General features: G+C 37.5%; 1 protein-coding gene across 1 annotated transcript; it reads left to right on the top strand.

The window, feature by feature from the left end:
• Positions 1–3,970: 3,970 nt before the first annotated feature.
• On the top strand, positions 3,971–12,717 carry LOC114041680 (olfactory receptor 10Q1-like). Its single transcript, XM_027860255.1, has 2 exons — positions 3,971–3,995; positions 11,750–12,717. The coding sequence occupies exons 1-2, from the start codon at positions 3,971–3,973 to the stop codon at positions 12,715–12,717; spliced, it is 993 nt and encodes a 330-aa protein (XP_027716056.1).
• The last annotated feature ends 761 nt before the right edge of the window (positions 12,718–13,478 follow it).

Below are 13,478 nucleotides of genomic sequence, written 5' to 3'. Positions count from 1 at the left end.
CACAAAACACAACATCTAACTCGGATGATTTTCTTGGCTATGAGTGCCTCCCAATGGATCATGCAATGAGTAAAAGGGATATGTTCATTGCCACCAGCTTTAACTTTTGCTACAAATCCAACTTTCTTGCCCATCATTGTTTCAGAACCATCTGTACAGATTCCAACGCAATTTTCCCACCGTAAATCTTCATTTGTGACAAAATTTGTTGACTTTAAGATATATATCTTCCCCTCTTGTGTGTCCTTCCAGAGGAGAACAAAATAATTCCTTATGTATGTTTCCTTCATAAACATATCTTACATAAAGTAACAACTATGCCGTGTTAGAAATATCAGTTGTTTCATCTAACTGAATTGCTAACTTTGGGCTGCTTTTAAACCGGGTAATAAGCTGCTGGAATTGATCATTACTAAGTTCGGAAATTCTTTTGAAAACAGTATCATTCAATAAAGAAATTTTAGGAATTTCATCACCATACTTTTTTCTCATGAACTATTTCTGACATTTTCATAGCAGCAGGTAATATGAGATCTTCACTTATCACATAGGGTTTTTTAGTTCTTGCAATTAAATAAGAAGTTTCATAAGATTCAAGTAAATGCTTTTTGTTAACAGTAACAAATTTCTCAAAATATTGTTTTTCTTTATTTGAAGATTTTAAAAGTTGTTGAAAATATTCCTTTGGTTTATTGTAGTGCACTACATGCTTGGTATTAAGATGTCATTTTAGTTTGGCTGATTTCATGCTCTCTGCAGTCAAAACTTAATTACAAGTTAAGCAAAGAGGGTTTTCCACACTATCATCACTATTAGAAGGAAATCCATATTGCAAAAATGATTCGATATATTTTCTTTTTTTGTCAATGTACGTGTACCGCAACCTGGTAATGAAGACTCTGCTGCATTATCATAGGTATTTTTACCTCTTCTGTCTAAATTTACCCACTTATCTACCACCAAAAAATGTTTTGTCCTAAAACATAAATAAATATTGCTAATAATTTTTTTCAAATAAATACTAGCTTTAGTGTATGAAATTGCATTTGTGCTCAATTTAAAAAACTGGTATTCACATTCGCATACACATAGAGCAGTGATGGTGGAGAAATATTGTTAAAAGGCTTTTGTCTTTACTTGCTTCAGTTAAACACTTATGTTTCTGTAAAAGAAGGAGATAAGAGCATTTTAAAAATCAAACATTCTAACACAATACAATCCCAAGATATACTAATTTTATACTTCTATGCTGAGGAATGATGGTAGGAAAATATTAAAAGTCTTTATTTTCCATAATTATAGTTTCTGTAAGGGCAGAAGACTATTTATGTACAGTAAAAAAAAGACACTACAATTCACAATATACAATAGTCTCAAATCTGAGCTGGGGTGTTTCCGGCAGCATTCATGGGTGTTCTGTGGCATGATGGCATGCATAGTACAAAGTTCGTGTGTTGTGTGTTCAGAACCAAGGCTGCAGTGAAGTTGTGCAATGCAACATGGGCTAGCATTGCCAGAAACAGCTTGGACTCATTAAGTGTTTGATTTTGAATTAATTTTTGGTTGTTAAACATTCAGAAACTTTTGTTACCAAATTTTTGTGACCCCCACATTTAGTTATGCTACCTTATATGGGGTTGCAAACCAAATTAAAGAAGTCCTGCTCTATCTAATATGCCACTACCTTCTTTTTCTGTCCTGTGGGGTCAAGTAGAAAAAATCTAACTCCTCTTCCATGTAAAGTCCTTCATGAAATTGGGAACAATGAAAATGTCCCACGCAGAGCTTTTCCTTCTCTAAACCCAGATAGAAAGCATACTCTAAGGCTAAATTTTCCTTCCCCTGGTTTATTGCCTCCAGTTCTTTCAGCTGAGCTTCATAAATCATGATCTTCAGTCATCTCTCTAGACCTCTCTAGTTGTCAATGCTCTTCCTTAAAATGGAGGCCAAGGACTTCCCATTAAGAGGGCTAGATGATTGGTCACAGAAAAGTCTTGTTCTTAAACATGAACTCCAGTAAAAACCAAAAAAGAGCGCCAGACTCTTTTCAAGAAATACAAATCAATATCAAGAAATACAAAAATTAACAACAGTAAATTACTTCATCCAGCCCAAGGCTATATTAAAAGACATCCAGAAGCCTTCTGAGACAACTAGGTGACACAATGGATAAAGCAGTAGACCTGGATTTAGGAAGATCTGAGTTCAAATCTAGTCTCAGACACTTACTAGCTGTGTGACCTTTGGCAAGTCACTTAATTTCCCTTCACCTCAGTTTCTTCAATTGTAAAATGAGGACAATAATAGCACTTATGTTATGGTATCATTGTGAAGATCAAATGAGACATTGTTTGTAATGCACTTGGCACAGTGTCTGGTACATAACAGGCACTTCAAAATGTTTGTTTCCATCTTAATCAGCAATTTGTTACAGCTAAGCTTCTATTTGGTTCTATTCAAACCTGCATCAAGCTCCTTCAATGTGCCAGGAATTATTTGCTGATTAGTAAGCAGAATAGAAGGAATATAGGAAGTGAAATTATAGTCTTTTGGAAGAAATCTTGGAGATCTTCTACTTTGTCCCCTTTATATTACAGGAAAGGAAACCAACACCCAAAAAAGGGCTTTTACCTTTTAAATTCCTTACACAATATTAAAGGCCAACATTGATATAGTGCTTATTATGTGCCAGGCAATGTGTTAAGCACTTTACGGTTATAGCATTTTATTCTCACAATAACCATGGGAGTTAGGTGCTATTACTATCTTCATTTTACAGATGAGGAAAGTAAGGTTAAATGATTTGCCCAAGGACATACAGACAGTAAATGTCTAAGCCTAGATTTGAACTCAGGTCTTCCTAACTTCAGATTCAATACTCTATCCACTTACCCCACCTAGTTGCTTCAAACACCAAAGGCTAGAATTGAAGAAGTAGACCATAGAAAAACTAACCAAAGCCAACATAAGATTGAAAAGGGTTTCTAAATGATGGAGAAACTCAGTCATATTAAAACACATAGACATATTTAACTCTCCATCTGTATTGACCGATTTGAGATAAACTTCTTTTTCAACATATAAGTAATTTGAAGAGTCTAAGACTAGAGAAAGTTAGATAGCATGCTTCTTGAGGTCAGTATCAGTATCTTAGTTCATCTTCGATTATCTGAAGCTTCATTATGGAGAGATTCAAGTCTCCTGACTCCCAATTCAGAGCTCTGCCTACTACATCAAAAGTCTTCCATGAACACTATATTGGTATGTACTTAAGTTTTCATCATTTCCCACTGCTGAGATTTTCTGGAGTGTAGGTTAATTCCAAAATGGGGAGAAAAGAAAAATATTCCCTTCCACTGGCTCTGGACATGAACTTTGATCTTTACCAGTACACCTGAGATGATCTGGTGCTGAAAGGGTCTTTTGAACCATTTAGCTTGTCTTTGTTTTTCTTAACTCAAAAAAATCCCACAAATTCTCTAGCCAAGTCCAATTAGAGGGAACTACTGGAAAAATCCTTTACTCCAGGGACCCACTCCACTGAGAGAGATTACTCAGAATTCTCTAATAAACTGACTGAAACAGACATGGCTAGACTATTAATCAAGATGCGATGAACTGTCTTTGTTAGATTTCCTGTTGCTTAGCAGATACCCACAACCCAGGTCTAGGAGGCTCCAATGGTACCCCCAAGTACCACACTCTCAAAATGCCTCTTTTCCAAGATTCTCAAGTATTAAGAGACACCAAAGGCAATCAAAACATTCATCTATATGAGGATCAACTTCAAATCTGAGACAAATAGTATGTCCACTGGCCAGGGCATTTCCTTTCTGGGGGACTCCATACTTTTCAGTTAACCCAAAGTAAAGAGGAAGGGGAGAGTAGGTGAGTCCTCCAGAAGGACTATTCAGGGAGGATCTCAGAACAAAAATCAACCTTCAGATCAGAGCTTTTCCCTAGATGGCTGATGGAGTCAGATTCACTGGAAAATGGTAAGAGTATTCCATTTAACTCTTTTCATTTTAATTGTCTGTATTGGGATCCCAGGATTTAGGAGTCTAATGAAATAGCAATAATTTTCTCTTAATGCCTCACATTTTGCCATAGTAAACTGGTTTCCAGAGAGAGGAAATTAATTCCCCAAGGTTGCAGAGGTCATATGATCATGGAATCATAGATTTAATAATAGATCTAAATCATAGGTTTGATGTGGCAGGTATGCTAGCTTAGATTTTCCTTGAGTCTGAGTAAGAACCAAGTTCTGATCTTATTCCCTTTATCTCCCATAGAACAATGCATAGTGCTGACCATGATATAGCAATAAGAAAAAATCCTTATTGATCAGTTGTTTTGAGCTTTCAGGTTGACTCAGACAATCTTGAGAAAATTTTAGACTAGCTTCATACATCAGGCTGTAATTTCATTTGATATTAGAGAGATAGTGGGAAAAGTACAGGTCAATCCTTACCATTCTCCACTGTAGTTAATCCCCTTCATCCTTACAGTCCAAAGTCTCAGGAAATGCCACTGATCCCAGTCAAAATTTCATAAAAATACTTCCTGAAGGACTAAGGTTTAGGTCTCTCCCACACACTTAATTTGCAGGAAATCTATCTCCCTTAGGAGGTCATCAAAGCAAGATTTCAGAATCCTTCTCCTAAAAGGTCCTTTTAATGAATCCTTCATCTCTTGGATGGGTGACCTCACCTGTAAGGTGTAAATGACAAACCCATCAACAACTTCTGATCCTGTATCATTCTTCCCCATGTCATCCCATAAACCCTTCTGATCCTGTATCATTCTTTCCCATTCTTCCCATAAACCCTTCGTACAGAAATTCCCAATGTCCCTGGAGACAATACACTACATAAGAGGTTCTTAACCTACAGTCTATAAACTTTTAAAATATATTTTGATAACTGTATGCCAATATAATTGTTTTTTTCTTTATAATCTATTTCCTTTTATGCATTTGAAAATATTATTCAGAGAAGGAATTCATTGAGTTCACCAGACTAACTGCACAATGGGTCCAAAACACAAAAAAGCTTCCATGTCTTCTCATATTAGCTAGGTGGCTCAGTGGATAGAATCCTGGGCCTGGAATCAGGAAGACCCAAGTTCAAATCTGGCTTCAGACACTTACTAACTGTGTCACCTGGGCAAATCATTTAACCTCTCTTTGCCTTAATCCACTGGCGAAAGAAATGGCAAGCCACTCTAGTATCTTTGTCAAGAAAACCCCATGGACAATAAGGTCAAGGGGGTCACAAAGAATCAGACACAACTGAACAACTTCTCATATTTAGGTAATACCAATGAAGCTCTCAGAGTGGTCATCTGTTATTAATTACTAAGGGGGATAAGTGACGATAAAAACACAGTCACTAGAAGGGAGGGGGTAGAATCCCATGATCTATACAATGTTTATTGTATGAAAGTCACTACTCTCCTATAGCCTGGGCTATATATCTGTCACACCTAAGCTTCTATACAGCTCAATTCAAATATTCTTCAAGTACCACCAATGTGCCAGAGATCATCTATTCTGTTTATATTGCTGATTAGTAGGCAGAGCAGAAAGAATATAGGTATTGGGATTATGGAATTTTTAGAAGAAATATTACAGATCATCTAGTATATTTCCTCTATGTTACAGTCAAGGAAAGTGAAGGCCAGAAAAGAGAAATGCTTTGTCTAAGTTCATACAGATAATTAATAACAGAATTGGAATTACAACCCTGGCTTTCTGACTCTATACTCTTTGCACAACAATGTTGGCTTCCAATGAAGGATGGAATTCCTATGAAGTGTTTTATCCTCTTTCCTGATGAATATAATTGTGTCTGATTAGTGGAAGTAAATGCCTGCCTTTCATTTCTCTCTTGCATGAAAGAATTATCTAGTCCATGTCCTTTATTTCACAGGCAAAGAAATTGAGGGAAACACTTAGTTTAAGTTCATACAGCTAATTAGTAATAGAATTGGAATTATAACCCTAGCTTTCCATTCAATGCTCTTTCCACGAGGAGACAGAGCTGCTTTTCATTGATCATTATGACTTCTCTGCAAACAGCACATTGAACTGGGCATAAGGTGACCAAAGTTTGAACTGTCACTGCAAAACTAACCAGCTCTGTGACCTCAGGATAATGACTACACATATTTGGACCTCACTTTCCTCATCTATGAAGTAAAGTAGCAGAACCCAATGATGTTGAAGGGCTTTCCATAGTTCCATGATTCTATGAATTTGCTAGGCTGCTTCAAACTGGGAAAAAACATACTACTACTTCTTTGTTTTCCTTTGGGCACATTATTATTTCGAAGAAACACAGAAAAATCTGTGTAGAAAGAGATGTAGAGATTGTCTTAGCCAATACATATGTGAACAGAAATCTTCTCAAAAAAAATCTCTCAAAAATGATCACCAAGCCTCTGATATAGCATTTGATTTTGGAATGACTCATTTCTAGGAAGTTTTTCCAAACTCTCTTTTTTTTCATTTCCAATATTCTTTTATTAATTATGTTTAGCTGAAGAGTTTAGCTGAACAAAAGAGCCTCTGTCTATGAAACAATTGAAAATTGACTAACAATCAATCACCCAATTTAAATTAATCATAAGAGGAATACTTGTGCTCCCATACATCAATGGATCCAAGATTCATTAATATGATTATTCCTTCCTTCAGTCCAGATCATTAGGGATCCATGCCTTTTTATTTATATACATATATGCAATTTTTAAATTTATTTTATTTTCAATTCACAAAACAACCATTCCCATAACAGTACAATAAAAAAGATGATTGCACATGAAACAACAAATCTACCATGTCCAACTGGCTACTTCCTCCAAATAATATACAAAAAAACTTATTATGCAAATTTCTTTTTTTATTTTTTTTTAAATTCTTCCCCACCTCTAGCCCTAGAAATGGCTGCCATTAGACACAATTCACCAGAGGTAGATAGGTGGCAAGGTGGCTCAGTGGATAGGGCCCTTTGCCTGAGGTGAGGATGATCTGCATTCAAATCTGGCATCAGACAATTATTAGCTATGTGACCCTGGGCAAATCCCTTAACCTCTATCGACCTTAATTCATTGGAGGAGGAAATGGCAAACCACTCCAGTATTTTTGCCAAGAAAACCCCATGGACAGTATTGGTGTGCTGTGGTTCACAGGGTCACAAGAGTCAGACACAACTGAATAAGGTCACCAAACTCAAATCTGTCTCTCTCCAATTTCAGCCCAAAGATCTGAGTTCTGCTTCTGCAATACACTAGAATAAATCAAATCCATCTTCCATGTGACAGACCTTCAAATACTTGAAGTTTTCTCTCTTGCCCCACTTAAGTATGTCTTTGTCATTCTTTGCTTGTATCTATCCAGCAACCTTATACTTAAGGGTCCAATGTGTTGTCACAATCTCAGTTTCTCATGGGCTTTGGTTCACAACTCAGCTTTGGCAGTCAGGTCCATGTAGTCCAGTGGGTGGGGTCTCAAAAAAGACTGTCTACTTCCCAGTAGGAGTACCTTCCCCATCCATCACTTGCAGATTCTATAGAGGGGAAGGGGCAATGAGAATAGACAGGATCACAAGTATTAGAGCTAGAAGACATATTGGGTTTGATCTAATGAAACCTCATCTTCCTAAGGAGATAACTAAATCTCAGGGATGGGAAATAGCTTGTTCATGTCACAGAGATGATAAGTAGCATAATGCCTACTAAAAGTCAAGTTGATAATGAGAGACGAGTGCTTTTAACACATTTTAAAGGACTTAGGAGAGGTGTGGTAGCTCTATTCAAATATTTAAAGAACTATTCTTTGAAAAAAAAAGCATTAGATTTGTTTGACTTGAGGGCAGAAAAGGAGCAATGAGTAGAAATTGGAGAAAAACTGAGTTCATCTCCCTGTAAGCAAAACCCTTCTCATTATTAGTGCCAAGCCAAAGTTGAAGAAGCGGGAAGGCTTTAAGCAAAGGCTAGAGGACCCCTTTTGGACAATGTTGTAGATGGGATTTTAGTTCCACTATGGGTAGGCCTAGACAGCTCTTGCCTTCCATTCCTACTCTGAGCTTCTATAATATTTTCAGTTCGATGATGGTCATCAGAATCTTAATGCAAAGATTATACTTATTGGGGGAAGTGACAGCTAATTACTGGTAATTATTTTTTACTGACTGCTCTTCTCTTGTCCTATCTTTTTTTTTCCTTTCCTCCTCCTCTTCCTCTTCCCTCAGGTGTGGGGCTTGCACACCAGCTGTGAAGACCCAAAGTACTTCTATAGTCATATGATCTTCTATTTCCATTAGTCCTAAAATTGTTTCTGTCCTGCAGAAGAGCTTCTGCCAGGTAAGAGCTAATTTAATCTTCGTTTCTAGAATGTGATGTTGCATGCCCAAAGGAGGCAGTAAGTTTAAAGGAAAAGTAGCATTTTGGTTTTTCATAAAAAGCTTTGAGTAATATATGGAAAAGATTTTTGTCCACTTGAGTTCTCTCCTACATGTCCTATGAGTAAAAGCTTGTATTGGAAACAGTACTGGCCATAGAGACAGGAGACTTGAGTTTAAATGTGCATTCCAATACTTATTAGCTAGGTAACATTGGGCAGGACAATTACTTATCTGAATTCTTAATTCATCATCTATAAAAATTAACAGTCTGAATAACAGGAAGTTTCATTCATTTTTAATCATGAGATTAAGCTATGAGAATCAAGCTAATTCTTTAGAATAACCATAAAGATAAGAGAAAAATCTATAGAGTATTCTAAGTCATATAAAAATTGGCATGATGTCAGTCACTTTTAGGGACATCCCAAAGATCTCACCATCTACAGGGAATTCTTCCTAAATTTAGACTCTGCACTGGGCATCCCATACAATTGAATTGTCAGGTCATCATTAATTCTGTGTCTGTGTCTGTCTTTCTTGAGTAGCTATTACATATGAACAATGACTTCCCCAAATTGAATTAAAGTAAGAGAGCAAGCCAAGTTTGTTTGAATTTCAAAAACCTAGAGATGTTTTCAATAATCCCAGGATTTTTGACAAGATTTTGAACCCAATACTCTCCCAGAACATTTCCATATGTCGATGAATCACAAAACCCCACAATCTCAAAAACCTTAGTCATGGGTAGTTCAAGAGGCAATAGAGACACATGGTGGGTGTAATACAAAAACAATGATAATTAGAGCATGGGAAGATATGTGGAAGTTGACATCCAAGGAATATGTGATGGGAAAAGAGGCAGGTTGGTCACACCATGAGAGCAAGGGGTAACAAACAGATCACCTAAATTCCACCAGTGTCCCATGAACTATTCAAAGACCCAGGAGAAGACCTCTGACCTGAAGAATGGACTACGTGCGTGCAAGTGATCATTAATCTAAGATCCTAGGGATGATACACTCTGAGTTTGATTAAAAGTATTTGTTTTATGATATATTATTTTGCTTCATACGTTAAAATAATTAGTAATTATTGCCATTGGGAAAAATTACTACCTATATTACTGTAACTTGGTAATTCAATCACATCAAACTATTTGTAACTTTTCTTGGCAAACAATATTAATTTACATCTGCACAATGTTTGAGAGTTAGAGAAAACTTTGTATTCAATATTCTATTTGATCGTCGAAACAATAATAGTTCATAATTGTATAGTTCTTCAAGGTTTCCAAGGCTCTTACATATGTTATTTCATTAGATCCTTAGAACAACTCTGTTATAATGGAGGTAGATATTATTATCCTCATTTTGCATGTGAGGAAACAGACTTAGATAAGCCAGTCAAGTGACTTGCCCAAGATCACCCAGACTGAACCACTTAGCTGCCTTTATAATAGCCGACAAGCTACAAGTATTAACCTCATCCTACAAATGAGTAAGACAAGGCTGATAGTAGAAACAATTTAATTAGGGTCACCAGGGATAGAGTGGGAACTGGAATATCAGTCATTCACCTGCCCTTTCTATCAATGCTAAACAAAGTGAAGATTATTCACAGAGAAATAGCAGCAAGCATCATTAGATGGAAGACATAATAAGCTCCAGGAAAGGAAATCAGAGTAGAATAATTGATATGTTTAAAATATTAAATAGAGAAGCAGCATGGAATAGTGGACAGCATGGTAGGTTTAAAGACCAGAAGACTTAGATATAAGTAATGCCTTCGATGCTTATCAGCTATGTGAGCCCATGTAAATTACCTCTATGTGTTTGAACAATTCTTTAGGACCCATAGACTATGTCATAGATGAGTGGTGTAATAGATAGTGTGCTGTGGTTGGAGTCAAGACCTGAGCTCAAGTCTGTCTTCAATAACCCAGCTGCATAAGCCTACGTAAGTCATACAACCTTTCTCAATCCTAGTTTTCTCATCTGAAAATGAGATAGTTAGACTCAATGACTTCTAAGTTCCAGAACACCTTTAAATCTGTGATCCTATGGTGTTTAGCCTAGATCATTGATGATTACGAAATGATGGGTTAAATAGTATCATACTTAAAGAATGTCCAAGTTGAGAACTTAAAAATATGTCATTTTAGAATATTAAAGGAGACTCTAGAACACAGAATTAAGAACTAGAAAGTACCTTCAAACATAGAATGAAGAATATCAGGACTATAAGTAACTTTAAAACACAGAATATCAGCATTTCAAGGGAACCATCATATCCAATTAGTTGTCAAACATCATCATTTCTACTTTTATAACATCTCCAGTGCATTCCCCCTTCTCTCTTCTCACGTATTGCCACACCTTGGTTCAGACCCTTATCACCTCACACCTGGACTATTGCAAAAGCCTGGTGCTTGATCTCTCTGCCTCCTGCCCCCCACTACTTCATCTGATCTTCCACTCAGCTATCTAATTGGTCTTTCTAAAATTCACGTCTGACCCTGACCCTTCTACCCCCCATTCAATTAACTTCCAGGGCTCCTTATTATACCCAGGGTGAAATAGAAAATCCTTTGTTTGAATTTTAAAACCCTTCATAGTTTACCTTCTTCCTACCTTTCCTATCTTACATCTTGCTGGTCTCTGATGACCCTGTACTCCTTGCTCTTTCTTGCACACAGCATTCCATCTCCTGACTCTGAGCATTTTCACTGACTGTCCCACATGCCTGGAATTTCCTCCTCCTTCATCTCTCCTTCCTAATTTGCCCAGATTTGTCCAAGTCTCACCTAAAGTCCCACCTTCTGCATGAAGACTTTTCTGTTCTTCCTTAATTTTTGGCCTTCCTTCTGAGGCTAGCACTAATTTATTCTGTATATATCTTGTTTGTATATAGTTACTTTCATGTTGTCTCCTGTTTTAGACTGTGAGTTCTTTGAGAGCAGAACTGTTTTTTTTGTCTTTTTCTTTATCCCCAGCATTTAGCACAGGGCATGGTATATAGTAGGTGATTAATAAATGCCAGGTGACTGTCTTTAGAACAAAAAATATAGAATGTCAGCATTGGAAAAGAAACTAGAAAATACAATATAGAATGTTAGCCCTAGATGAGATCTTAGACATTATCTAGTTCAATCCTATCATTATGTAGATTGGAATACTAAAGAGGTATAGAGATGAAGAAAGTTGCTTGAGATGATCTTTAAAGACCCTTGAATCTCCATATTTCTATGATTCTAACATTCTAAGAATAAAACAGAGAGTTTCTTATTTTATCTAGGTTATTCAGTTACTGCTTATTCAACTTGACTTTGTACTTCTCTTTGGCAGATGAAATGTCTTCTCCCAACACTTTCTATCTTAACCAGTCTGGCCCCACTGAGTTTGTGTTCCGAGTGTTCACCACTTGCCCCAAGACCCAGGCCCTCCTCTTCTTCTTCTTCCTCCTCCTTTACATAATGATCCTCTGCGGTAACACTGCCATCATCTGGGCTGTGTACACCCACACCTCCTTACATACACCTATGTACTTCTTCCTGTCTAGCCTGTCTTTCCTAGAGATCTGTTACACCACGACTGTTGTGCCCCTGATGCTTTCCAACATCTTTGGGGCTCAAAGACCCATCCCATTGGCTGGTTGTGCAGCTCAGATGTTCCTGTTCTGCACCCTTGGTGGTACTGACTGTTTCTTATTGGCTGTCATGGCATATGACCGCTATGTGGCCATCTGCCATCCCCTTCACTACACCCTCACCATGACCCAGAAGCGATGTATCCAGCTCATGGTTGCTTCCCTGAGCCTGGCTTTTTACCTGGATCTGCAACTCACTGCATTAATCTTCACCCTCCCCTTCTGTGGGCACCGCCTGGAGATCAACCACTTCTTGTGTGATGCCCCACCTATCTTACGCCTTGCCTGTGGGGACACTCGCGTGCATCAAGCTGTCCTGTTTGTTGTGGGTATCCTTGTGCTGACTCTCCCTTTTCTGCTTATCTCCATTTCCTATATCTTTATTGCCAATACTATTCTACGCATCCGCTCTGCAGAGGGGCGCCGACGTGCATTCTCCACCTGCTCCTCCCATCTCTCTGTGGTCCTACTGCAATATGGCTGTTGCACCCTTGTCTACATGTGTCCCCAGTCCAGCACCTCAGAGGACGAGGACCGGCAGCTTGCCTTGGTTTATACATTTGTCACACCTCTGCTCAACCCCCTCATTTACACCTTACGGAATAAGGATGTCAAAGATGCACTGAAAAAATCCATGGGCTGCAAAGCAGCCTCTGAAACTCCATGAAGATTTGGGTTAGGGAGTCATTAAGATAGAGGAAATAATTAATTTCAACATGTAACTTCCCACACTCTGTAATTTGTTACAATTTGTACTTGCTCTTCTAAAGTACTATATGCCTAAAAATATCATTTATTCCGATGAACTTGAAGCAAGGTCAGATGGTCACTTGTTAGAGATACTGTACAGGCAATATCTGCTCAGCTATGAACTGTATTAAATATTCTTTTAGCTTCCTCCAACCTCTGAGATTCTAGAATCTACTCTCAAAAACATCCATATGAGACCTGTTTCCCAATATGGTACTAAGATATTGTATCCACTTTTACTCACATGAGTTCAATCTGTGTATCTTTAACTTGTCCCTTCTCCATTTTTTGACTTCTTCACACACCAAACACTGAGCAAAACTGTGCAGTCAATATATAAAAAATTGTAAATATATCTTTCTAGGACATTTGTGAAGATAATAAATTTGTTCCTTCATTTTTGGTTACCAAGAGCTTAGTAAATGCTCTTTGTACTGAAGATGGCAGGGCCGGTAGTCAGTCAATAAACATTTGTCCAGCATCTACTATGTGTCAGGCACTGTGCTTAGAGCTCTGGAGATGCTCAAAGAGCCAAAAGACATTCCCTACCCACAAAGAGCTCACAATCTGGAGAGTATACAATAAGCAAATAAATAGGTACAAGCAAGCTATATATAGGACAAAAAGGAAATAATTAAAAGATGTCACTAGAATTAAGAGGGGTTGGGAAAACTTCCT

This window comes from Vombatus ursinus, unplaced genomic scaffold, assembly GCF_900497805.2.
Source record: "Vombatus ursinus unplaced genomic scaffold, bare-nosed wombat genome assembly UNPS02014177.1, whole genome shotgun sequence".
NCBI lineage: Eukaryota > Metazoa > Chordata > Mammalia > Diprotodontia > Vombatidae > Vombatus > Vombatus ursinus.
Note: the sequence above shows the minus strand (reverse complement) of the source record. Positions and strands in the feature narration are given on the sequence as shown.